The 23,170-nt window shown below is 52.2% G+C and overlaps 1 protein-coding gene across 50 annotated transcripts in view; it reads right to left on the bottom strand.

The window, feature by feature from the left end:
• The window catches only part of OBSCN (obscurin, cytoskeletal calmodulin and titin-interacting RhoGEF), a 229,285-nt gene extending 206,604 nt beyond the window's left edge, over positions 1-22,681 (bottom strand). For all 50 annotated transcript variants that reach the window (XM_027548670.1, XM_027548671.1, XM_027548672.1 and 47 more), the window contains exons 1-7: positions 22,525-22,681; positions 18,321-19,329; positions 16,949-17,218; positions 16,446-16,706; positions 15,372-15,680; positions 14,654-14,920; positions 13,864-14,148 (exon numbers count right to left, since the gene is read on the bottom strand). In XM_027548670.1, coding sequence (XP_027404471.1) covers positions 13,864-14,148; positions 14,654-14,920; positions 15,372-15,680; positions 16,446-16,706; positions 16,949-17,218; positions 18,321-19,305 — 2,377 coding nt within the window. In that variant the 5' untranslated portion in view covers positions 19,306-19,329; positions 22,525-22,681. The remainder of the gene's footprint in view (positions 1-13,863; positions 14,149-14,653; positions 14,921-15,371; positions 15,681-16,445; positions 16,707-16,948; positions 17,219-18,320; positions 19,330-22,524) is intronic.
• Positions 22,682-23,170: the final 489 nt, after the last annotated feature.

Here is a 23,170-nt window from a genome sequence, read left to right as displayed (position 1 = left end):
CTAAGAAATAAGAAAGCATGGCCCACACGCAGGCAAAGAAACAGTCAACAGAATCTGTGCTTGAGGAAATCCAGATATTGGACTTATTAGAAAAAGTCTGTACATCAGCTATTTTAAGAATGCTTTTAAAAAATTAAAGGAAACAATTTACAATGAAATAAAGGAATACATGAGGACAATGTCCCAGCAAATAAATAATGTCCATTAAAAGATACATTTTAAAATAGAAATCTTAAATTTAAAAAGTATAATAATTGAAATGAAAAGTTCACTAATGAGGTATTCAACAGCCAATTTAAGCAGGCAAAAGAAGAATCGTTCAAGTTAAAGACAGGTCTCTTGAAATTGGCCAGTCTGAGGATCAGAAAGAAAAAACAATGAAGAAAACGGACAGAGCCTCAGACAGCTGCGGGACAACACAGATTGTACCAATACATGCGTAATGGGAGTCCACAGGAGGGGAGAGAAAGGGGCAAAGAGGTCATTTGAAGAGCTGGTCAAAAACTTCCAAAACTGATACAAGACATGAATCTATACACCTAAGAAGTTTGTTGAGCTTCAAACTCCATGAAGATAAACTAAAAGAGATTCACATTGAGACAAAGTATGTCAAATTGTCAAAGGTCAGAAAAGAGAGACTCTTGAAAATTGCAAGAAGTGACCTGTCACACACCAGAGCTCCTCAATAAGACACATAGCTGATTTCTCCTCGGAAACCACAGAGGCCAGAAGGCTGTGGGATGATGTGTTTAAACTGTTAAAAAACCATCAACCAATGGTTTTAGATTTGCCAAAGCTGTCCTTCAAAAGTGAAAGAGAACTTAATACAGTCCCAGATAAACAAAACCTAAGGCTCTCTTTGCCGGCCCACGTCCTACAAAAAATTCTAAAGTAATCTTTCAGCTCAAAAGGAAGATACAAGACAGTAACTTGAAACCGTATGAAAATCAAAGAACGACAGTAAACATAGCTACACAAGTAACTATAAAAGCCAGCAGCATTTTTATTCTGTAATTCATCTTGTTTTTTATATGACTTTAAAAAAGGTATAAACAAAAATTATAAAACTACAAAGTTAATGGATACACTATGTATAAAGACATAAGTTGTGACAATAAGAACATTCAGCTTGGGGCACAAGCGGTAAATATGCAGAGTTTTTATTGAAACTAAAATCATATAATTTCAAACTTGATTATTATAAAGCTGTATGCTAATGACAAATCCCCAGGGTAATCACTTAAGAAAAAATGAATGTATATATACATAAAGAAATGAAAAAGGAACAAAATGGCACACAAGAAAAAATCAATTAATCATTAATAACACTAATGCAGAAAGCAACAGCAAAAAGATATGACAGACAAGAAACAGAGAACAAAATAGCAAAAGTAAGCCCTTCTTTTTAAGAATTAACAACACAAAATTAATTTAAGTGCTGTCTATGAGAGATTCACTTTAGGTCCAGACATACAAACAAATAGGTTGAAAGTGAAAAGATACTCCATGCAAACAGCAGTCAATAGAGATGTGAGGTGGCTATACTTGTCAAAAAAAAAAAGAAAATACATTACAAGACATTATATTATAATATATATAATTTTAGACTGGGCTTCCCTGGTAGCTCCGAAGGTACAGAATCCGCCTGCAAAGAGGGAGACCTGTGTTCAGTCTCTGGGGTGGGACGATCCCTGGTATTCTTGCCTGAAGAATCCCATGGACAGAGGAGCCTGGCGGGCTACAGTGCATGGGGTCACAAAGAGTTTGACAAGACTGAGCAACTAATCACAGCACAGCACATAGATGAATGATGATACATGTTGATTAAAAGACTCTTAATTAAGAAGTAACACAGCTATAAACATAAGCACAAGTAACCGCAGCACAGCAGGAGAGCTCCAAAACATATGAAGTGGAAACTAGAGGATTAAAGACATAAACAGTTCTCCAAGAACAGCTGAAGACTTCAGTAACCTACTCTGAATAATGGACAGAACAACAGGTCGATAAAGAAATACGACATGAATAACACAACCCAAGAAACTAGACCTAACTGAATTACAGCAGACACGCCACCCAACAATGAAAGACATATTTTGCCCAAGTGTATATGGAACACTCTCTAATATATGTTAAGCCATAAAACAAGTCTCAATAAATCTTAAAAGACTGGAAGCATAGCAAGTCTTTTTGACTACGATGGAATGAAACTAAAAATCAGTAATTGAAGGAAAACTAGAAAATTCACAATCACACGTCAAAGTTAAACAATACGCTCAAGAGAGAATTACAAGGAAAATTAGAAAATATTTGGCGACCAATGAAAATAAAGCACAGCACACGAGATGCAGTGAAAGCAGGGTTCAGAGTTTCCTGCCATCCAGAGCTATAAATTATAGGCCTATGTTAAAAAAAAATTACAAATCAATAACCTAACTTCATGCCTTAAGAAACAAGAAAAAGAAGACTGCATTAAACCCAAGCTCAGAAGAATGAAAAAAATAAAGATTAGAGCACAAATAAACGAAATAGAGAATACAAAAGCGACAGAAAGAACTGAGGAAACCAAAAGGTGGTTTTCTGAAAAGATCAACAAAATTGACAAAACATTAGCTAGGCTGATCAAGAAAAACACAGAAGACTGAAATTATTAAAATCAGGGGAAAAACAGGGGACATCAATCAAGACTTTGTAAAAATTAGAAGGATTATAACAGAATACTACAAACTACTGCATACCAACTAGATAACCTAGATGAAATGGAGAAATTCCCAGAAACACATAAACTATCAAACTAACACAAGAATAAATAGAAAAACTCTGAATGGACCTATAACAAGTAAAGAGATTTAATCAGGATTCAAAAGCAAAATGAGAGGCATCCAGACTGGAAACGAAGTAAAACTATCTGCAGGGGACATGATTTGCACATGGAAAATCCTACGGCATTCGCAAAAGAACTAACAGTAAATATTCAGAAAGGCTGCAGGACAGCAGACCAACTGCTATTGCTCAAGCACGTATTGGATCAACTCTACTTCTTGATCAAGTCTATTTCTATGTATTAGGAATGAGTAATTCAAAAGGAAATTAAGAAAATAATTCCATTCACAGCAACATAAAAAAGAATAAAATATTTAGCAACAAACTTAACACAATAAGCACAATTCCTGCACACTAAAAACTGTACCATAATTGAAAGGAAGTTTAAACACCAAAATAAATAGAAAGTCATTTCATATTGTAGACTAGGAGACTGATGCTGTTAAGATGTCAATATTCCCCAAAATGATCTATACACTGGATGCAATCCCAATCAAAATACCACCTGCTGTTTTTGCAAAATTTAAAAAAGATGATCCTAAAATTTATGTGCAAATGCAAGAGACCTCAAATAGCCAAGTCAATGTTGTCTGGGAAAAAAAAAAGTTTAAAGGATTCACACGTCCCAATTTCAAAACTCACCACAAAGTTACAGTGATCTGGACTGTAGTAGACATGCACATCAATAGAGTAACATTAAGAGTCCAGAAAAAACAAGATGCTGTCAAGGAGGAGGAGCGCAAGGGTGGGAGGATAAACTCTGCTGCCAAAGCATAAACAAAGGCAGGAGAGATGGGACTCAGCATGTGTACAGCTTCAGCATGCTTAAAAATATGAGCAGCAGGAAGGGCGTGTCCAAAAACGTGGTCTCCAGGTGAGGCCCATTGTACGTTAAGGAAGTTGCCTGCCTCAGAATTCTCCTGAGCAAAGCCCCGGGGCTGGGCACTGTGGCTGGGCTACTTCTGGTAAAGCTGCTCCAAGTGTTTAAAATCTTGGGGGCAGAGTGTCAAAGAGGTGAGTCTTCGGTCAGCAATGCTAGAGCCAGCGGCACTGACTGGGACCACGGTCTGTGCTTAGCTGCTCAGCTGTGTTTGACTCTTTGTGAGCCCACGGACTGCAGCCCGCCAGGCTCCTCTGTCCATGACATTCTCCAGGCAAAAATACTGGAGTCGGCTGCCATGCCCTCCTCCAGGGGATCTTCCCAACCCAGGGATCGAACCCACGTCTCCTGCATTGCAGGCAGATTCTTTACCAACTGAGCCACCAGGGAAGATTCTTCAGGGGAAGCCCCGTTCCTGATGCTCCAGACAACCACCTGGCCCTGGTCCTGGGCCTGCGCTACGGAGTGCAGACGTGAGAGGCGCTGCTCTCCTAGCGAGCCACACCCTGGCCCTGCTGCTGCTGCTTGCACCGCCTACGCCCCAGGCTGTCGCTCCGCTGCTCCAGACCTCCAACATGCCTGCTGTGGAGGTGAGAGGGCTGCTCCAGGCAGCCACGAAGTACCACATGGGCACAGCTCTCAGCCATCATAGTCTTTCTGCTCTGTAGGGATTCCCTGGCCCCAATCTTCACCTCCATTCAGGAAACTGGAAACCCCTTCATGTCTGGAACCTTTGTAGTCTCTTCTCTCTGTAACAGCCTCATCGCTGTTCAGCTACTCTTCTACTGGAACGCAAAGACTCCCCACAAGAAGAAAAAGCAGCGGAGTTGAGCTGGCTCCCGGAGTACATTCCATGTTTCCATTCATCCACCCAACCCTGGGGCCCTTCTCATCTGAATCACTCTGCCAGTGTGACTTTTAAACATTCCTTGTTCCTGTTGCAACTGCAACTTTAGTGGAAATACTTGGTTGACTTCCATCCTTAGAAAGGATAGGGGTAGAGATTTTCAGACTGACATTTTGACATTGTGTACATTATTACAAAATTCAGGAGAAGAAAGTAAGGAAAACCACTAGGCCATTCAGGTATGACCTAAATCAAATCCCTTATGATTATACAGTGGAGGTGACAGATTCAAGGGATTAAATCTCGTAGACAGAGTGCCTGAAGAACTGTGGACAGAAGTTCTTAACACTGTAGAGGAGGCAGTGACCAAAACCATCCCCAAGAAAAAGAAATGCTAGAAGGCAAAGTGGTTGTCTAAGCTATTAGAAAAGAAGAGACGTGAAAGGCAAGGTAGAAAGGAAAAGATACATCCATTGATTGCAGAGTTCGAGAGAAAAGCAAGGAGAGATAAGGACTTCTCAAACAAACAATGCAAAGAAACAGAGGAAAACAACAGAATGTAAAAAATTAGAGATCTCTTCTTGAAAACTGGAGATATCAAGGGAACATTCCATGCAAGGATGGGCATGATAAAGAACAAAAATGGTAAGGACTTAACAGAAGCAGACGAGATTAACAAGAGGTGGCAGTAACACAAGAAGAACTATATTAAAAAGGTCTTAATGACCTGGGTAACCGATGATGTGATCACTCGCCTAGAGTCAGACATCCTGGAATGTGAAGTCAAGGGGGCTTTACGAAGCATCACTATAACCAAAGCTAATGAAGGTGATGGAATTCCAGCTGAACTATTTGAAATCCTAAAAGATGATGCTGTGAAAGTGCTGCACTCAATATGTCAGCAAATTGGAAAACTAATCAGTAGGCACAGGACTGGAAAAGGTCAGTTTTCAGTCCAATCCCTAAGAAAGGCAATGCCAAAGAATGCTCAAACTACCACACAACTGCAGTCATTTCACATGCTAGAAAGGTTATACTCAAAATCCTCCAAGCTAGGCTTTAGCAGTATGTGAACAGGACTTCCAGATGTACACACTGGATATAGAAAAGGCAGAGGAACCAGAGATCAAACTGCCAAAATTCATTGGCTCAGAGAAACCAAGGGGATTTCAGAAAAAAATCTACTTCTGCTTCATTGTGCTGAAACCTTTGACTGTGTGGATCACAACAACTGGAAAATTCTTAAAGAGATGGGAATACCAGACCACCTGACCTGCCTCCTGAGAAACCTGTATTCAGGTCAAGAAGCAACAGTTAGAACTGGACATGAAAAAATGGACTGGTTCAAAATTGGGAAAGGAGTATGTCAAGGCTGTATATTGTCACCCTGCTTATTTAACTTCTATGCAGAGTACATAGGGGAAATGCCAGGCTGGATGAATCACAAGCTGGAATAGAGATTGCTGAGAGAAACATCAACAACCTCAGATATGCAGATGATACCACAGTAAGTGAAGAGGAACTAAAGAGCCTCTTGATGAAAGTAAAAGAGGAGAGTGAAAAAGCTGACTTAAAACCCAATGTTAATAAACCCATGCACCTATGGGTACCTTATTTTTGACAAAGGAGGCAAGAATATACAGTGGGGCAAAGACAGCCTCTTCTCTAAAGGGTGATGGGAAAACTGGACAGCTAGATGTAAAAGAATGAAATTAGAACACTTGCTAACACCATACATAAAGATAAACTCAAAATGGATTAAAGACCTAAATGTAAGACCAGAAATTATAAAACTCTTGGAGGAAAACACAGGCAGAATATTATATGACATAAATCAAAGAAAGATCCTCTATGACCCACCTCCTAGAGTAAATGGAAATGAAAATAAAAGTAAACAAGTGTGACCTGATTAAACTTAGCAGCTTTTGCACAGCAAAGGAAACTATAAGCAAGGTGAAAAGACAATCCTCAGAATGGGAAAAAATAGCAAATGAAACAACCGACAAAGGATTAATTTCCAAAATATACAAGCAACTCATACAACTCAATGCCAGAAAAACAAACAACCCAATCAAAAAGTGGGAAAAAGACCTAAACAGACATTCCTCCAAAGAAGACATACAGATGGCCAACAAACACATGAAAAGATGCTCAACATCGCTCATTATTAGAGAAATGCTAGTCAAAACCACAATGAGATATCACCTCACACCAGTCAGAATGGTCATCATCAAAAAGTCTACAAACAATAAATGCTGGCGAGGGTGTGGAGAAAAGGGAGCCCTCTTGCACTGTTGGTGGGAATGTAAATTGATACCACGGAAAATGGTATGGAGATCCCTTAAAAAACTAGGAATAAAACCACCATATGACCCAGTCATCCCACTCCTAGGCATATACCATGAGGAAATCAAAATTGAAAGAGACACATGTATCTCATTGTTCATTGCAGCACTGTTTACAATAGCTAGAACATGGAAGCAACCTAGATGTCCACTGACAGATGAATGGATAAAGAAGTTGTGGTACATATACACAATGGAATATTCAGTTCAGTTCAGTTCAGTTGCTCAGTCGTGTCCAACTCTATGAGACCCCATGAATCGCAGCATGCCAGGTCTCCCTGTCCATCACCAACTCCCGGAGTTCACTCAAACTCACGTCCATCGAGTCGGTGATGCCATCCAGCCATCTCATCCTCTGTCGTCCCCTTCTCCTCCTGCCCCCAATCCCTCCCAGCATCAGAGTCTTTTCCAATGAGTCAACTCTTTGCATGAGGTAGCCAAAGTACTGGAGTTTCAGCTTTAGCATCATTCCTTCCAAAGAACACCCAGGACTGATCTCCTTTAGAATGGACTGGTTGGATCTCTTTGCAGTCCATGGGACTCTCAAGAGGAATATTACTCAGCCATAAAAAGGAACATATATGACTCAGTTCTAATGAGGTGGGTGAACCTAGAACCTACTATACAGAGTGAAGTAAGTCAGAAAGAGAAAGATAAATATCATATTCTAACACATATATACGGAACCTAGAAAAATGGTACTGAAGAACTTATTTACAGGACAGACATAGAAAATAGATAGATGGACATGGGGAGAGAATGAGGAAAGGGTGAGATGTATGGAAAGAGTAACATGGAAACTTACATTACCATATGTAAAATAGATAGCCAATGGGAATTTGCTATATGGCTCAGGAAACTCAAACAGGGGCTCTGTATCAACGTAGAGGGGTGGGATGGGGAGGGAGATGGGAGGGAGGTTCAAGAGGGAGGGGACACATGTATACCTATGGCTGATTCATGTTGAGGTTTGATAGAAAACAACAAAATTCTGTAAAGTAATTTTTCCTTCAATTAAAAGAAAAAGAAAAAGAAAAAAAACAACATCAAAAACAAATAAGATCATGGCATCCAGTCCCATCACTTCATGGCAAATAGAAGCAGAAGAAGTAGAAACAGTGACAGATTTTATTTTCTTGGGCTCCAAAATCATTGCAGATGTTGACTGCAGCCATGAAATTAAAAGATACTTGCTCTTTGGAAGGAAAGCTATGACAAACCTCAGTTCAGTTTGGTCGCTCAGCCATGTCTAACTCTTTGCAACCCTATGGACTGCAGCACTCCAGGCTTCCCTGTTCATCACTAACTCCCGGAGACTGCTCAAACTCATGTCCAGTGAGTTAGTGATGCCATCCAACCATCTGTCATCCCCTGTCATCTCATCCTCTGTCATCCCCTTCTCCTCCTGCCTTCAATCTTTCCCAGCATCAAGGTCTTTTCAAATGAGTCAGTTCTTTACATCAGGTGGCCAAAGTATTGGAGTTTCAGCATCAGTCCTTCTAATGAATATTCAGGACTGATTTTCTTTAGATTTGACTGGTTGGATCTCCTTGAAGTCCAAGGGACTCTCAAGAGTCTTCTCCAACACCACAGTTCAAAAGCATCAATTCTTTGGCACTCAGCTTTCTTTATAGTCCAACTCTCACATCCATACACGACTATTGGATAAACCATAGCTTTACTAGACGGACCTTTGTTGGCAAAGTAATGTCTCTGCTTTTTAATATGCTATCTAGGTTGGTCATAGCTTTTCTTCAAGGAGCAAGTGTCTTTTAATTTCATGGCCCCAGTCAATATCTGCAGTGATTTTGGAGCTCAAGAAAATAAAATCTGTCACTGTTTCAATGGCATCACCAACTCAATGGACATGAGCTTGAGCAAGTTTTGGGAGATGGTGAAGGACAAGAAAGCCTGGCGTGCTGCAGTCTATGGGGGTCACAAAGAGTCAGACACAACTGAGCTGCTGAACAACAAATCCAAACTGCACAGATGCCATTGCTAAGGAGGGCTTAGATGGGCAACATTAACTTTTTCAAGGAGTCGATTTAAAGAAGTCTTATGCAATGACCACCAACTTGGGATAAAACTCCGGAGGCCTACAGGGCTCTGGCTTCCTCTGCACAGCCACAAAGACCCCCATGGCCCATGCAAAAGGGCATCACAGCTTATCACTCAAGTGGACAAATGTGACAAAGCCATGCAAGCCTGTGGACACACAGCTTTTGTCTCACATTTAGCGTAGGGCATCCCAGAGGAATAATTTGGGGACAGGCAGAACAGACGGAGCATTAGTGCAGACTGGGTGCCGCGTGCACCCCTTGACAAGCGCCATCTCAACCTAATTCCCTGGACAGCCCTCAAACTGGGTGGGCCTCATTCTGCCCAGGTGAAAAACTGATACCACACAAGGTACTGATGTGGCTTCCCTGGGGCCCCACTGCAGGCAAGAGCATCAGGACCCAGGCACAGGAGCACACACTATTCAACAGGATCAGGGGCCAAGTACGTGCCCAGACGTTCCCGCATCACTGTCCAGAACTTTCTGGAGGCCCTGATGCACGTTTGGTGGAGTGCCACCCTGCCTGACATGCTTGGGTTCGCCTCCAGTACCAGACCCGGGGCCCTAATGCCTGGGCCTCTGGCCCACCATGAAAGCTCCACCCTCCTCCCTTGACCTACCGCACTCCCAGAATCTCAGTCCAGCAGTGCGGGAGGGAGCCAGCCCTCAGCACTCCTCGAGGGTGCCCTCAGGACAGCTCCAGGAGTTCTATTACTGCCCCTCACCGCAGATACTTTGGCCACCTGATGCGAAGAACTGACTCACTGGAAGAGACCCTGACGCTGGCAAAGATTGAATGCAGGAGAAGAGGATGGCAGAGGATGAGATGGTTGGATGGCATCACCAACTCGATAGACACGAGTCTGAGCAAGCTTCAGGAGTTGGTGATGGACAGGGAAGCCTGGCGTGCTGCAGTCCATGGGGTCGCAAAGAGTCGGACACGACTGAGTGACTGAACCGACCGAAAAGATGAGAAAAAGGGGGCGGGAGGCAACTGTGGGAGGTCCTAGAATGGCCAGAACAAATGACCACAGACAGGGGGCTTAAGACAACAGGAATGTGTTCTCTTCAGTTCTGGACACCAGAAGTCTGAGATCAAGGTGTGGGCAGGCCGAGCTCCCTCCTGAGGCAACATGGGCAGATGGCCCCAGGTGCTTCCAGCTTCTGGTGCCGTCCCTGGGTTTGTGACTGCATCACTCCAACCTCCGCCTTCACTATCACTGGCCATTTCTCCGTGTCTCTGTATCGCACACATTCCTCTTCTTTCTCTCAAAGGACACCTGTCACTGGATTCAAGGCCCATCCTAATCCACGGTTATCTCACCTTGTGATGCCTTCTTTGATGTCATCTGCATAGACCCCATTTCCAGATAAGCCCCCATTCTGAGTTTCTAGGATGACATGAACTTCACGGGGATATACACTGACAACTTGCCTAAGGTCACTTGGCTCCTAAGAAGCCAGGGTGAGGTCTGACCCTGTCCACACCCTGACCCCTCCACAGCCTGCCTCGAAGTCAGTGTCTAAAATCAAGGCACAGTCACCCTGGTGTGGGCATGGGCCAGTCCTGCAAGACAGGTCTCTCAGCAGAGTCGGGCCAGCCACACCACCCTCAGAGTCACACTGCTGAACCTGGAAGGTTAGGGACTCACTTTCCCAGGCTCCTGAGCTAGGCATGGCTATCGGACCCAGGCAACACTGGAAGACATAGAGAAACTCTGCTGTGGGTTCCTCAGAGAGTATCTGTTCTCTGAGGAAAGGAATGAGCAGGTGACACCCTGTGCTAGACTGGACTGTTCCAAGATCCCTGCCCCTCAGTGTGCATGTCCCCTCTAAGCTATTCCACCAAACACCACTCCAGGTGCTAATGTGAAGGAGCTCTGCAGAAGGAAGTTAGGTCCCAGATCATTTGACTATGAGTTCACTCACTCTCAAGGAGATCCTCCTGGTTGGAACTGGCCTAATCAGGTGAGACCTTACAAGGGAGGGGGCTCTTCCTGGCCAAAGAGATTTTAACCATAAGAGTGAGTGGACATGAGATGCCATGTGGGAAAGGACCTAAAAACAACCCCTAGGGGCCAGCCAGCCAGAAAACAGCCCAGAATCACAAAGAAATGAATTCTGCTAGCAACCTGGATGAGCTTGGAAAAGACCCTGAGAGAATTCAGCCTGATGGCACATGGATTCCAGCTCTTGAGACCCTGAAAAGAGAATCCCGATCTATAGAATTCTGATTTATAGGACTATGATCTAACATATGGGCATGAATTTAAGCCGCTGAGTTTGTGATAATTTACAACATAGTAGTGAAAAGTAAAAAAAAAAAAAAAAAAAAAAAAAACATACAATCCTCACATGTTCTTCCCACCTTGAACGTGATGGCTGGAGCTGTGGAAGCCATCTTGTGAGCATGAGGTAATAAGCATTAGAAAGATCTTTATCCCATGCTCAAGAAAGATCTAGACAGATAGAGCCATGTTCCTGTAGCAGATTGTAAGAAACTGTCCCGAATGAGTCGGGGACCCCTCATTAACAGCAAAGTCTTCTTTTCCAATCCCTCGGAACTAGGTTGACCTTATGTCTGGCTTTGTGCAATAGAACATGCAGAATGTGACACTCTGGGTCTGGTGAAAACCACCCTTAACAAACCTTGCAGCATCTCCATCTCCCTGGCGGGAACCCCGCCACTATATGAAGGAGCTCAGGCCACCCACATGGAGAAAGAGGCCTTCAGAATGAGATGTGACAAGGAGAGCATGGCCTCAGGAGAGAGAGAAAAGCATGGTCCCAGACAGACATTACTAGAAGAGAGAGGCCCCATGCCAGCCAGCCCCCCTGGGACATCAGACACACAGATGAAGCCAGACTGGATCCTCCTGTCCTGGCCAACACCATGTGGAGCAGAGATGAGCCTCTCATACTGACACTGCTTGAATTCCTGCCCATGGATTGTTCCACTGGGCCACTAAATTCTAGGGCTACCTGTATAACTGACTGACACAGACCTGCTGAGTCTGCTGGGCACTGCCATCACCCACACTGAAATGGTTCCTCCAGGCCTGTTGCTGTTCAATGGCTAGATGTCTGCTTCATCCACTGACTTGGGACGCCCAGGTGGAAGGAGACCTTCTGGCCCTGGTCTCACAGCTGTACTCCTCAGCATCTCTCTTCCCTACCTGCTGCACTACCAGACTCTAGGGGCAGCCTTTGGCCTCCAGGCACACTTTTGAGCTTGTGCTCAGCTTCTTCCCATCCTTGTACCACATCATCTCCATCTGGCCCTGGCCACCTCACAGCTCAGCGTGGCACTGGCCCCCGCCTCAGCCTGTACCTCCCTGAGTGCTGGCTGCTCCCTGGAAACACCACTGAGGACTCCAGGGACAGGGAGGGATACACAGTCAGAGATTCTGTCCAGGAGAGGTCTTCCAAGTCCTGGAGTCATGACAGAGCTGTGCTCTAGACCCTGGCAGTCTCAGATCCACCATGAAAATCCTTTGTGATTAGTGGCTGCATATGGACCCTCGATGGGCACAGGTGGTCCAGGTACTCCAAGCCCTCCTAGGTGTGATGGGAAGCAGTCTCAGTGCCCCTGATGGGCAGATGGTCCTAGGGCCTGTGTTCAGAGGTAAGGACACATCAGGGACAAGGCAGAGACCCTCCTGAAAGCCAGGATGGGGCAGAGCTGACTTGGAGAATCTGACAAGAGACCTCAACGGCTTCGAGAAAAAGCCAGGGGCTCCGACTTACCAAGGTCCAAATCTAACCTTCCAAGGACACTTCCAACACTTTCCAGGTCTGCTCTGCCTCATTTCCTCATCTTTACAAAGAAGACATGGGTTTTTAATTTCCTCCTTATTTTTTATATTACAAACCTGTGTTCTTTCAATATATATATATACACACACACACACACACACATACATACATACATATGTTTTGTAGGCAGTTTCTTTACCCAAATCCAGGAGTAACTACCCCTACTCCCAAGCATTCTCAGAAGAAATGAAGTGAGAGAGCTTGGCCTTGCAAGTGCAACATGGGAGCAGCCAGAACTGCTCCCTACAAACCAAGCCTAGGAGGCAGTGCACTCACCACAGACACACGATCAGGAGTCCAGAGTCCTCACCCGCTCAGCACCGACAGGTGCCCTCACCCTGCACAGTGCCTGAGGTGGCCACCAAGCAGTGCCGTGTGTCTACATCCTCCCGGGAGAAGTGCTGGCAGGAGCAACCGAGCTCCACGCCATCCTTGTACCCGGGAACATGCACACGGGCGTCTGAGGTCTCGAGTTCCAAGTGGGCTGGCCTCCCCGCCACGGCACCCACAGCCGTGTCCTTGTGCAAGGAGGGTGTGAGGCCTACAAGGGCACACAGGCAGCTCAGGGAGCTGACAGAGCCCTCAGCACACACGTGCCCACGCAGCTAGTAAACGAAGGTGCTCCTGCTTCAGAATCACAGCAGACAGCAGCCCTAGCCCAGACCTGGAGACGAGCAGCCCCGCGGCTGACTTTCGACCACCAAGTGCCGCCCTCCCCTGCTGAGCAGAGGTCCTGCCCCCACCCTCCCACCAGGGTGGGCCGGGCTCCTGGTTCCCCACCCTACCCTCAGGGGTGACCTGACGGCCTAGCCTACTCAGGAGGTCAGCAGAGCTGCCCAGACCTCTGCCCTCTGCACGTGCTCACCCAACACCATCCCATCCCCTGCTGCCGCCACGGGGTGAGCCGAGCACCCCCCAACACATCTCTGACCTCCCACAGGGTAACCTGAGCCCATCTGACCCCCCCTCCCCACAGGCTTGGCAGAGCTGCTCCCCCACCCCTCCCCACGGGGACCGAAGACAGCGGCTCCTGCCACTCAGGGCTTATCCAGAATTGAGGGGGGAGAGGGACACACACACACACTCGTGTCACCTTGCACCAGCAGCTGGTAGGCGATGCGGCTCCCACGGCTGACGCACTCATACAGGCCCGCGTCTTCTCGCTTCACGTCCCGCACGAGCAGTGCCCGCTGCCCAGCTGAAGCCTGCACCTCATACTTGGGGCCGGGAGACAGCGTGTGTCCGTCCTTGAGCCATGTCACGGCTGCCGCCTGGTCCGACAGCTCGGCCAGGAGCTGGGCCTCCTCGTGCAGCCGGGCCAGCACCTCCCGAGCAGCCGCTGCTGGTGCCGGACGCTTGGCCGTCAGCTCCAGGGGCGCTGGAAGTCACATACAGGTGACAAAGGGGGGGTAAGTGAAGAGGGCAGCGAGAGGAGGAGAGTGATCAGAGGAGGAGGGTGGGGAAGTGGGATGAAGGTGTGGACAACAGGGTGTGGATGTGAGGAAGGGGTTGGAGGTTACAAAGAGACAGCGGACAGAGGAGGAAGAGCCGGATATCATGCAACAGACTCCGAGAGGCAAGAAAAGAAGACACAGGACAAGAAGTGGAGGAGGAGAAGGAATCAGCAAGAAGGGAGGAGGGGAGAGGGGAGGCAAGTGGCGGGGCACAGACACAGAACCGAAGCTCGGACTCTTTAGACCTTCCTCCACTCACACCCTTGCACGGCCTTGCACACCCCACCACCTGGCCCCACATTATCCAGCTGCTCTGAGAGCCACAACAGACTTCCCAGGATCCCTGCGACTGCAGGGACTCCGTCCCACCCCTATCCCTCAAGAAACGTGGCCTGGAGAAGCCCTGGGGTCACAAGACAGGGTCCCTACCTCGGACCTCCATGCGGATGCTGCTCTCGATGCCATTGGCCACGAACTTGAGCTCCGCCCCGTGTAGGCTGACAGGCACCGAGCGGATGGTGAGAGTATGGCGGGTGCCATCCCGCTGTATCACATACACACTGCTGGCCTTCAGGACCCTCCCGTCCAGGAACCACTCCCCTGATGAGGCCGTAGTGAGGTCCACAGAGAAGGTCACCTCGCCGCCTTCCACTGCCTCCACTGCCTTCAGAGGTGTTTTCACAGCCAGCTGGGGAGCTGTGGAGTGAGAGCTTCAGGAAGTAGTTGGGCCCCTCCCCTCCTCTCCTCCAATGCCTAGCCCCAAATAACCACTCCTCTAGGAAGTCCACTGGGCAAGCACATGGAGACCCTGAGTGAAAGCCAGACCCAGGGTGGAGTGAGAACAAGTTGGAGCTACGCAAGATCCCCTTCAGCTCCCACAGACCCAGTAAGTAGCCCAGTGCCCTGGGGTTGGTGGGTATAGACAGTTCCTGGGGGCTTGAGTCCTGTGTTGGGGTCACCTGGCCTTCCCACCAAAGAGTCTTCAAGAGCATCAGGATCCTGGGCACCCCCCTACCACAAAGAGGACGCAGGAGCCATGCTGGCCTCTCCAGCACTGGGCTACACTCTAGGTCTGGGCGATTCAGAGGCAGATGGCCCCACAGACTGCTGTCAGGGTGCCGTGGAGACGAGAGCCTTCGGCACTTACCCAGGTGTACAGTTCCTGGGAACTCGAGGTAGGGGCTCTGGCCAAAGCTGTTCACAGCTGACACCCTGAACTGGAACTCTCCCTCCTCGGCCACGCCAGCCACAGTCAGCTCCGGCGTGGTCACCCACTCATCTTCATGGCACCGGCTCCAGGTATAGGCACCCAGCCTCTTCTTCTCCACCAGGTAGCCCTCGATGGCAGCAGGGCGGTCCCCAGCAGGTGGCGGGGACCAGCCAAGAGTTACGGAGCTCTCTGTCTGGGCCTTCACCACGGGGGCTTCAGGAGCATGCAGGGGCGGCCTCCTGGGGGCTGAGCAGAGCATGGGCCCACGTCACCAACTGGAAACCCCCTCCCCAAGCCTGGATCCAATATCACAGGAGGGAGAAGTTCTTGTGACAGAATTCCCAGCCCTCCGTGGCGGGGGCACTGCCCTGGTGGTCTGGAATGGCCACAGCCCAAGGGGCTGCCAGCCCGAGTGTGCTGTGGGCCAGCACCCCGGTCTCAGCTCTGTGGCCGTTTCTCTGTCTGCAGTGGAAAGAGCACCCGGGCCTCAGAGGCCACACTTGGCCCAGGGCCACCATGAGCTGTCCACGGGGCCTGGAAAGGAGCTCCTTCCAGTTCTCAGCCTGACCCCCTCTGTGCATTGGGATCCTGGGCTGGATGATGGTTAAGGCAAGGCACAAGGACCCTTCCAAGGGTGCTGAGACCCGCACACCCCTGACCCCAGCAAAGGGCTGACCCTGTGCCAGCTGGTCTCAGCACCAAAGGCTGAGAAGGAGGACACACGCAATGTTCCCCTACACGCTGTGCTTCTAGAACCACCTGCACTGTTTAAGTTGGTTCACAGGTCCGGGGGGCCACTAGGACTCCCACTTTGCGGACGCCTAGTGTGACCATCGTGGAGGAGGGGGGTCAGACAAATCACGCCCCCCACAGAACCAGATCTACAACCTAGGCAGTCTACAAGGCACAGTGCTCCTCGCAGCAGGCGAAAAGTCAGAGCAGGGCCCAACGCACAGTGGGCAGGGACGGGGCCCCCCCTCTCCGTCCAACAGGGGCTCTCACGGCCCTTACCTGACACGCAAAACTGGGTAGACGTCCGGCAGTCCCCAGCCACAAAGGCCACCTCACCCACATCCTCCAGGCTGCACTGGGAGATGGTCAGCGTGTGGCACGTGCCCTCAGCAGTGATGGCCACCCGGCCCCCAGCCACCACCGCCTTCTGGTTCCACAGCCACTGAACGGGGCCCTCGGGCTTGGCCAGCTCCACACAGAACATGGCGGTGTCTCCCACTCGTACAGCTGTCTTCCTTGGGAGCTTCCGAAGGAGGTTGCCTGGGGTGGGCAGAGGAGCAGTGAGTGAGGGGGAAGAGGGTAGAGCTGGGCAGAGCGACCCCATAGGGCTGCCCCACCCACACCTCCTTCCTGCCCCTGCACCCAGAGCTCCCACTCCACCCCTCCCTGACCCACCCCTTGTCCTGGGATCCAGCCTGCCCCGCCGCCCAGGACCTCAGTCACTTGCCCAGTTCCTGGGAGACCCATACCCTGCCCAGTCTCTTGGCCCGCTGCCCACTCACCTCGCACTGCCAGCTCAGCCACCGTGCGACTGCCCTCTGCCGTCTCACAGATGTACACGGCGTCGTCGTCGGAGGAGACGTTCAGCACGGTCAGCCGACGCTCGGCGCCCGCCTCCTCGATGAGGTACTTGGCGCTGGCCCACAGCCGCGTTTCCTCCTTATACCAGGCAGACTCCATGGCTGGCACCGGTACTTCACACTGGAACGTGGCTGATGCCTTCTCCGGCACCTCCAGGTCCTGCAGGCGCTTTCTGAAGGGCACTGTGGGCTCTGCGGAAGAAGGGCTCAGATGAGCGGGTTCGGGGAGAGGGAAGAGGGGCAGGTTGGAGGGGTGCCAGAGGCTGGGGGAAGAGGGGGCAGTGCAGAGGGGCAGGGAGGCAGGTGAAAGAAAGGAAGGAGACAGGGAAAGGTAGATATAAGGCTGGGGTGGGGGCAGGGAGCCAGGGTAGGGGTTGGAGGGTGGGTAAGGAGCTTCAGGGAGAGGGGACAGAGGGAGGTAGGGGGAAAGGAGAGGAAGGAGAACAGTGGAGAGGGACTTAAAGGAAAGAGTCCCTTCCCCCAAGAATCAGGGAGAAGTCTGGACCAAAAAAGGAGAAATGCCGCAGGTGAAGTCCTAGCAAGCAGCATGGCTGGGCAGCCCCCTAAGCTGGTGGTCCCGGACAGCCAAGAGAGGCTGGATTACACAGCAGAGAGGCCACTGGACAAGTACTGGCCTGAAAAACTGCTCAACCCCAGCGCACTTCCCTGCAAAAAAAAAAAACAAAACGAGGAAGCAGACACACGCACACAAAGGTTGAAGCGCCCTGCTGGAGATCCCACAGCTGGCAAAAAGTGGAGACGGGACTCCGACCACATCGAGGCTGGTCTTAGGAAACAAGAAGGAACAAGTTCTGACGGTGTTGTCCACAGCTGCCCCGTGCGCTGGGGACAGAACCTGCAAACTGACCCAGAAGCAGGTTCAGGCTGCGCCCTGGGGCAGTCCCAGCCTGAGGCCTCTGACAGCACGAGGTCTGTCCTTGATCCTGCCTCCCTCCGGCTCAGCTGGGGAGACCCCCCACCTAGCATCCTGTAGGAGAGGGGGAGAGCCTGGGTCACCCTCAGCCTGGACAGGGCAGGCTCCGCCACTGGGCAACCACCTCCCGAGGGAGGGGGTGTTAGTGATAAGCACTTGGTTGTACACGCGTGTTACTTTCACAAAGACAATGAAACACCACAGCAAGAGCCGCCAAGACCTCCAGCCACGGATTTCTCTACACGATAGGGAAATGGCGGCAGCAGCAGCCGCTAGAAGGAAGGGATGGGCGGCCTGGGGAAGAACCTCCGCCTGTGTTCACTGCGCACAGCGACTTCGTGCCAGCCACCAGGAGCTCACCTCTCACAACGACCAGCACCGAGCTGTAGGTCTGGCCCACAAGGTTGGACGCCGTGCAGGTGTAGAGGCCACAGTCTGACTGCTTGCAGAAGAGGATCTTCAGCACGAAGTTCTCCTGCTCGTCCTCATACACCACGTGCCGCCGGCCCTCCACCACCAGCTGTCCATCCTTCTTCCACACGATCTCAGGCTTGGGCTCGCCCGTCACGAAGCAGCTGAGGCGCGCGTGTTTGCCCTCTGTCACCGTGCAGGTGCGCGTGCCGGCGCTCGGCGGCGAGGCCGGGGCGCCCCCGGCGCGCATGGCCTCGCGCCGCCGCTGCAGGTGCGCCAGGAGCATGGCGGTGGAGGCCCCCGGCGGGTTGGCTGCCTCTGCCTCCGCGTCCACCGTAAGCCCGGCGGCGGCGCTGGCGGCGCCCAGCGGGTTCTCCGCGTGCACCGTATAGGTGCCGCTGTCTCTCGCCTGTGCAGCCCGGATGCGCAGAGCGCTCGCCTCGCCGCTCTCCTCCACTCGCACTCGGGGGGCGTCCAGCACACCCAGGCGCCGCCCGTCCTTGGCCCAGCTCACCGACATGGGCGGCGAACCGCGCACGCGGCAGCGGAAGGTGGCCTCGGCGCCCTCGCGCACGCGGATGGAGGTGGGCCGCAGCAGGAAGTGAGGCGCCTGCTCGGCGCACGCGGCGTCGGCGTCCACCTGCAGGCCGACCGCCGCGAAGGCCTCGCCGATGGCGTTGCGCGCACGGCACACATATTGCCCACTATCACCCAGCGCCAGGTCCAGGATGGTCAGGCGGTACAGGTCGCCGTCCTGGGCCAGGCGGAAGCGACCACCCGCCTCCACCAGCTGCCGGTCTTTCTCCCAGCTCACTTGCGGCGTGGGGTTGCCCACAATCTGGCAGCTCAGCGTGGCATCTTTGCCCACCGATACCACGAAGGCCTTGGGCCGGGTTAGGAAGCGGGGTGCACCGCTGAAGCAGGAGTGATCCATGGTGGGTGGGAGAGGCGGGAGAACCTGTGAGTGGGGTGGGGGAGGGAATGGTGGGGATGAGTCCCTGGTGTGCTCAGAGCCCCACTTGGCTACTTTGCCTGTGTCCCTCTTGGCTACTTCACCGGCCCAGTGCCGCCTGGAAAATTCAGCTTAATACAGGGTGAACGTCTCCCCATTCTGCTCCCATCTCCTCCCACATACCCCGTCCCTGCAGGTGGCATCACCAGCTGGTATGGTGGTCCAGAAGTGCCAGTTTGCCTCTTTCTGGGCCTTGGAGTTTGGCCCCAACTCCACCCCCAAAATGGGCTCTTTTTAATTGGCTGGAGCATCTCCTCCCTCTTGTCCTAGCTCCAGGCCTGCTGCCCCAACTCAAGATCCAGCTGAGCACCTATCCCCAGACACTGCACCAGCAGCAAGCTTGCCCTCCTCCCTGTGCAGCCTCTGCCATGCTGTATGTCACCACCAGGACCTTCCCCGTCCCTCCTGGCCACTCCAGGTTCCATCGGGTGTCCTGTCTCCCCACACACTGGTGCTTCCTGGGGCCTGAAACTCCAATCTACCTAGTGTCTCCCAGTCACAGAGAGGCAACTCGCTGCACCCTGACAGGCCCTGGCCGTGGAGGCTCATGAGGTGCCCACTGCTGGCCTGTCCTCTCTAAGGCACACCAGAGGTGTTCTCTACTCCAGCAGACTCTCCTCTGAGCCCCCTGCTTGGCCTTCCCCCTTTGCTCCCCATTCTCTCCACTGGCTTTCCCCACTCAAGCACTGGGCTGCCCTGCAGGCTGTCCAGCCGTCCTAACTGGACACTGCCCAACAGAGAGTGCAGTACACAGGGCCTGTCCCTCCTGCCACTGTCCTGGGTCACATCTCACCCCTCCTGGGGTCCCGCCACACATCCCCTCGACCCCGAAGGGGGGTGCTCATCAATGAGGAAAGAATGGAAATTCTACAGCTGGAGGGCTGGGCACCCCTCCAGCACATAGGGCTACCCACGAGCTCTTGCTATGAGTGCCTGCCTCCTTTCATCAGAAGTTGAAATGGGGAAGGTCACTGGTGTGTCTGTGGAGGACAATGGAGAATGCTGCAAGAGTCCAGTAAGGCTGAGAATGGGTGGGCCAGCTAGCCAGGTCCACCCAGGGGGCTGTGGGGGGACTGTAGCCCAGCCACTTCAGGTCTTGGCTGAGGCTCCATTGGCTGTGGCTCTGCCAACTGGACACCTTGCAGGGGTGGGTTTGGCACCAGCAATGCCAAACGCCTCTGACTGACTCTGGCATCTGCCAACTCCAGGCTGGATCCCGCTGGCCCCCAGCACCAGTGGGTGAGGTGAAACTGGGCCTTGCCTACACAGGGGCTTCTGTAAGAGAGCCAGCACAGATGGGCCCATGGGCCCTGGGCTGTCCCCAAGTGGGTTAACTCTTTTCACCCCGGGGGCTGGGCCTTCAGCATGGGGCTGCCCACCGTAGGACAAACAGGGCAAGGTTCCCAGGCCCTCCAGCTCCCCAGCCTGTGATTCGGGACCTAATCCGCTTAATCCCCCTCAAGGAGATGAGCTGGGACCAGCCTGCTGACTCACTGTGCAGTCAGCACCTCTGCCCTGCCCACTTCCCCCCCTTCATTTGCTCCCCCATGGCCTGGCTGGGCTCTTGGCCTGAGAAGGACCTGGGCGGGTGGCCACCCACCTCCATGAACAACCTCCTGGGCCTCAGCGTCCCTCTGTGGAAGAATTACTTTGACACCAGTTCCCCAGGGGCCTGAGTTCCAATCTGTTCCCAACACACCACTGCCTCCTGAATTATACAGTCAATCTGTGGGTTCCCCAAGGCAGGACATGGCACCCTGCCCCTACTACACCCAGAGCAGGTGTGGGACGGAAGACACCTGCTCTGAGCTCATGAGCAAGTCTATGCAGGGTCAGGGGGCCACTTCCACAGCTGGCAGCCCCTTGGACCCTAGAAAAGAAGGATGAGGAAATCTCATCTCTGCACATACTTAAGGGGAGCCAGCTCTCAGCAGGTGCTCAAGAGTGGGCAGAGACTCCAAGATCCTCTAAAGGCATGGAGATGAATCCTCTGTCCAGGGCCTGCATGCCCCACTCCCAATGCAGCAGAAACACTGAAGTCTAAAACAAGACCCCCCCTTGACACCCCCACACCAGGCAGGCACCCTCACTGGGCAGCAGGGCCAAGGTAGCCCGAGGTATGCCAGAGGACTCTGGAGCCACCCTGCTTCAAGCTGCGTGTGGGGTGGGGACCACCCAAGGCCCCTCTGGGCCCAGATTCATCCACAGTCTCCTCCTCCTCCCCCTGCCACGTTGGGAGCTGGGGCCATGGGAGCTGCAGCCACAAGGGCAGAATCGGGAGTTTCAGGAGGAGAGACCAAGCCAGGACCTGAACCCCAGCGTCTTAGGGAAGCCCCTTCCTCCCTCTGATGCCCACCTGTGGACCCTGCTTGGGCTCCTCAGTCCCTTGGGGCCCCCATCTTGGCACTGCCAGGCTCCTCCCCCTGAGGCCAAGACCCTCCCCTCTTGCAAGCCTACCAGGGAGCCTGCGGCTGACCCATGTCACCCCTACAGCCCCTCGCTTTTCCAGAACTTGGCCACTCTTGGGTCCTGGTGGGACTTGGGCCATTTTCCAGATGAGCCCAGGGTGAGAAGTGGTTCGCAGCCACACAGAAGAACCTTGGCCGGCCCCCTCCCAGAGGCCGTCTCCCCCGCTTTCCTCTCCCCGCTGTGTTGCCCCCACACCCTTCCAGAAAAGACTTCAAAGGGCAGCTCCTGCAGTCTGTGCTTTCTCCCTAGACCTCTGGGCCTTCCAGCTTCCCAAACTCCAGGGGAAATTCTTTCCTGGAGTCAGGTGTCACTGCCCCTCTGGCTGTCCCCTCCGCTGAGCCAACAGGCCCAAAATAGCCCCAGCTGTCAGCGGGCATCCATCTCAACAGAGCTGGGGGCAGGGCCAGCCGGACCCTCAGGGCACTAGGCAGAGGGGAGGTGGGTGCTTCGGACGCCCCCCACCTGCCCCAGCTGCTGCCTCCCCACATGTGGGTCTGGCTCCATTCTGCAAGGCACCAGGGGCTGCAATCCACAGCCCCAACCCCAGGAGCAGCACAGCCTGGCTGAAATTCTACCCCAGGTCCCTCCATCCCCCAGAGCCGTGACCTTCAGCTCCGCCGTCCTCAGGGGCCCTGGCTGGCCCCCCACCCCTCCTGCGCTCTGCCTCCTCACCTGTCTCTCCCGGGGGCACGAGGCAGCACCCAGGCGAGGTGCTCAGATGGTGCGGCAGGGGCTGCTGGGCCTCACCTCCCTCTGGGGGCCCAGGACCGACAAGTTTCCCACCCAGCAGCCCGCACGCCTGCCGGTCCTCAAACTGGACAGGGGCAAAAGGACAGGCAGATCCTATCCACTAAAGAGGACTGGGCCCGCCCCCACCCCGCCCCCAGCCCGCCCAGCCCAGCCCAGCTCCAAAATAGCCCGGGAGTCACTGCCCCAGATTGGGTCTCACCCCTGGCCCCAGGGAGGCAGCGGGCAGAGGCTCAGGGCTGCTGGGGGAGGGGGGCCTGTGTGTGCCCGTGATGTGTGCCCCCTGCTTGTGGGGACCCCTCAGACCAGCATCCGGGAGCGCAGGGAGGGACAGAAAAAGGGGGATCCAGGACCACTCATAGGAGGACCCAGGACCACCACCCAGAGGGGAGCAGAGCCACCCCAAGATGACCACTCACCAGAGAATGCTGCAACCTTTAGGTTGAGATGAGCAGCTGTGAGCCTAGCACAGGTGCCCAAGGTCAGCCCCCGCTCCACCCTAACCACACATGTGACTGGGGTGGGTTCATTAACCCTGGTCCCTGCCGGCCACGCCTGGCCTGGCTGGGTG

The sequence above is a fragment of the Bos indicus x Bos taurus genome, chromosome 7, assembly GCF_003369695.1.
Source record: "Bos indicus x Bos taurus breed Angus x Brahman F1 hybrid chromosome 7, Bos_hybrid_MaternalHap_v2.0, whole genome shotgun sequence".
Classification (NCBI taxonomy): Eukaryota; Metazoa; Chordata; class Mammalia; order Artiodactyla; family Bovidae; genus Bos; species Bos indicus x Bos taurus.
Note: the sequence above shows the minus strand (reverse complement) of the source record. Positions and strands in the feature narration are given on the sequence as shown.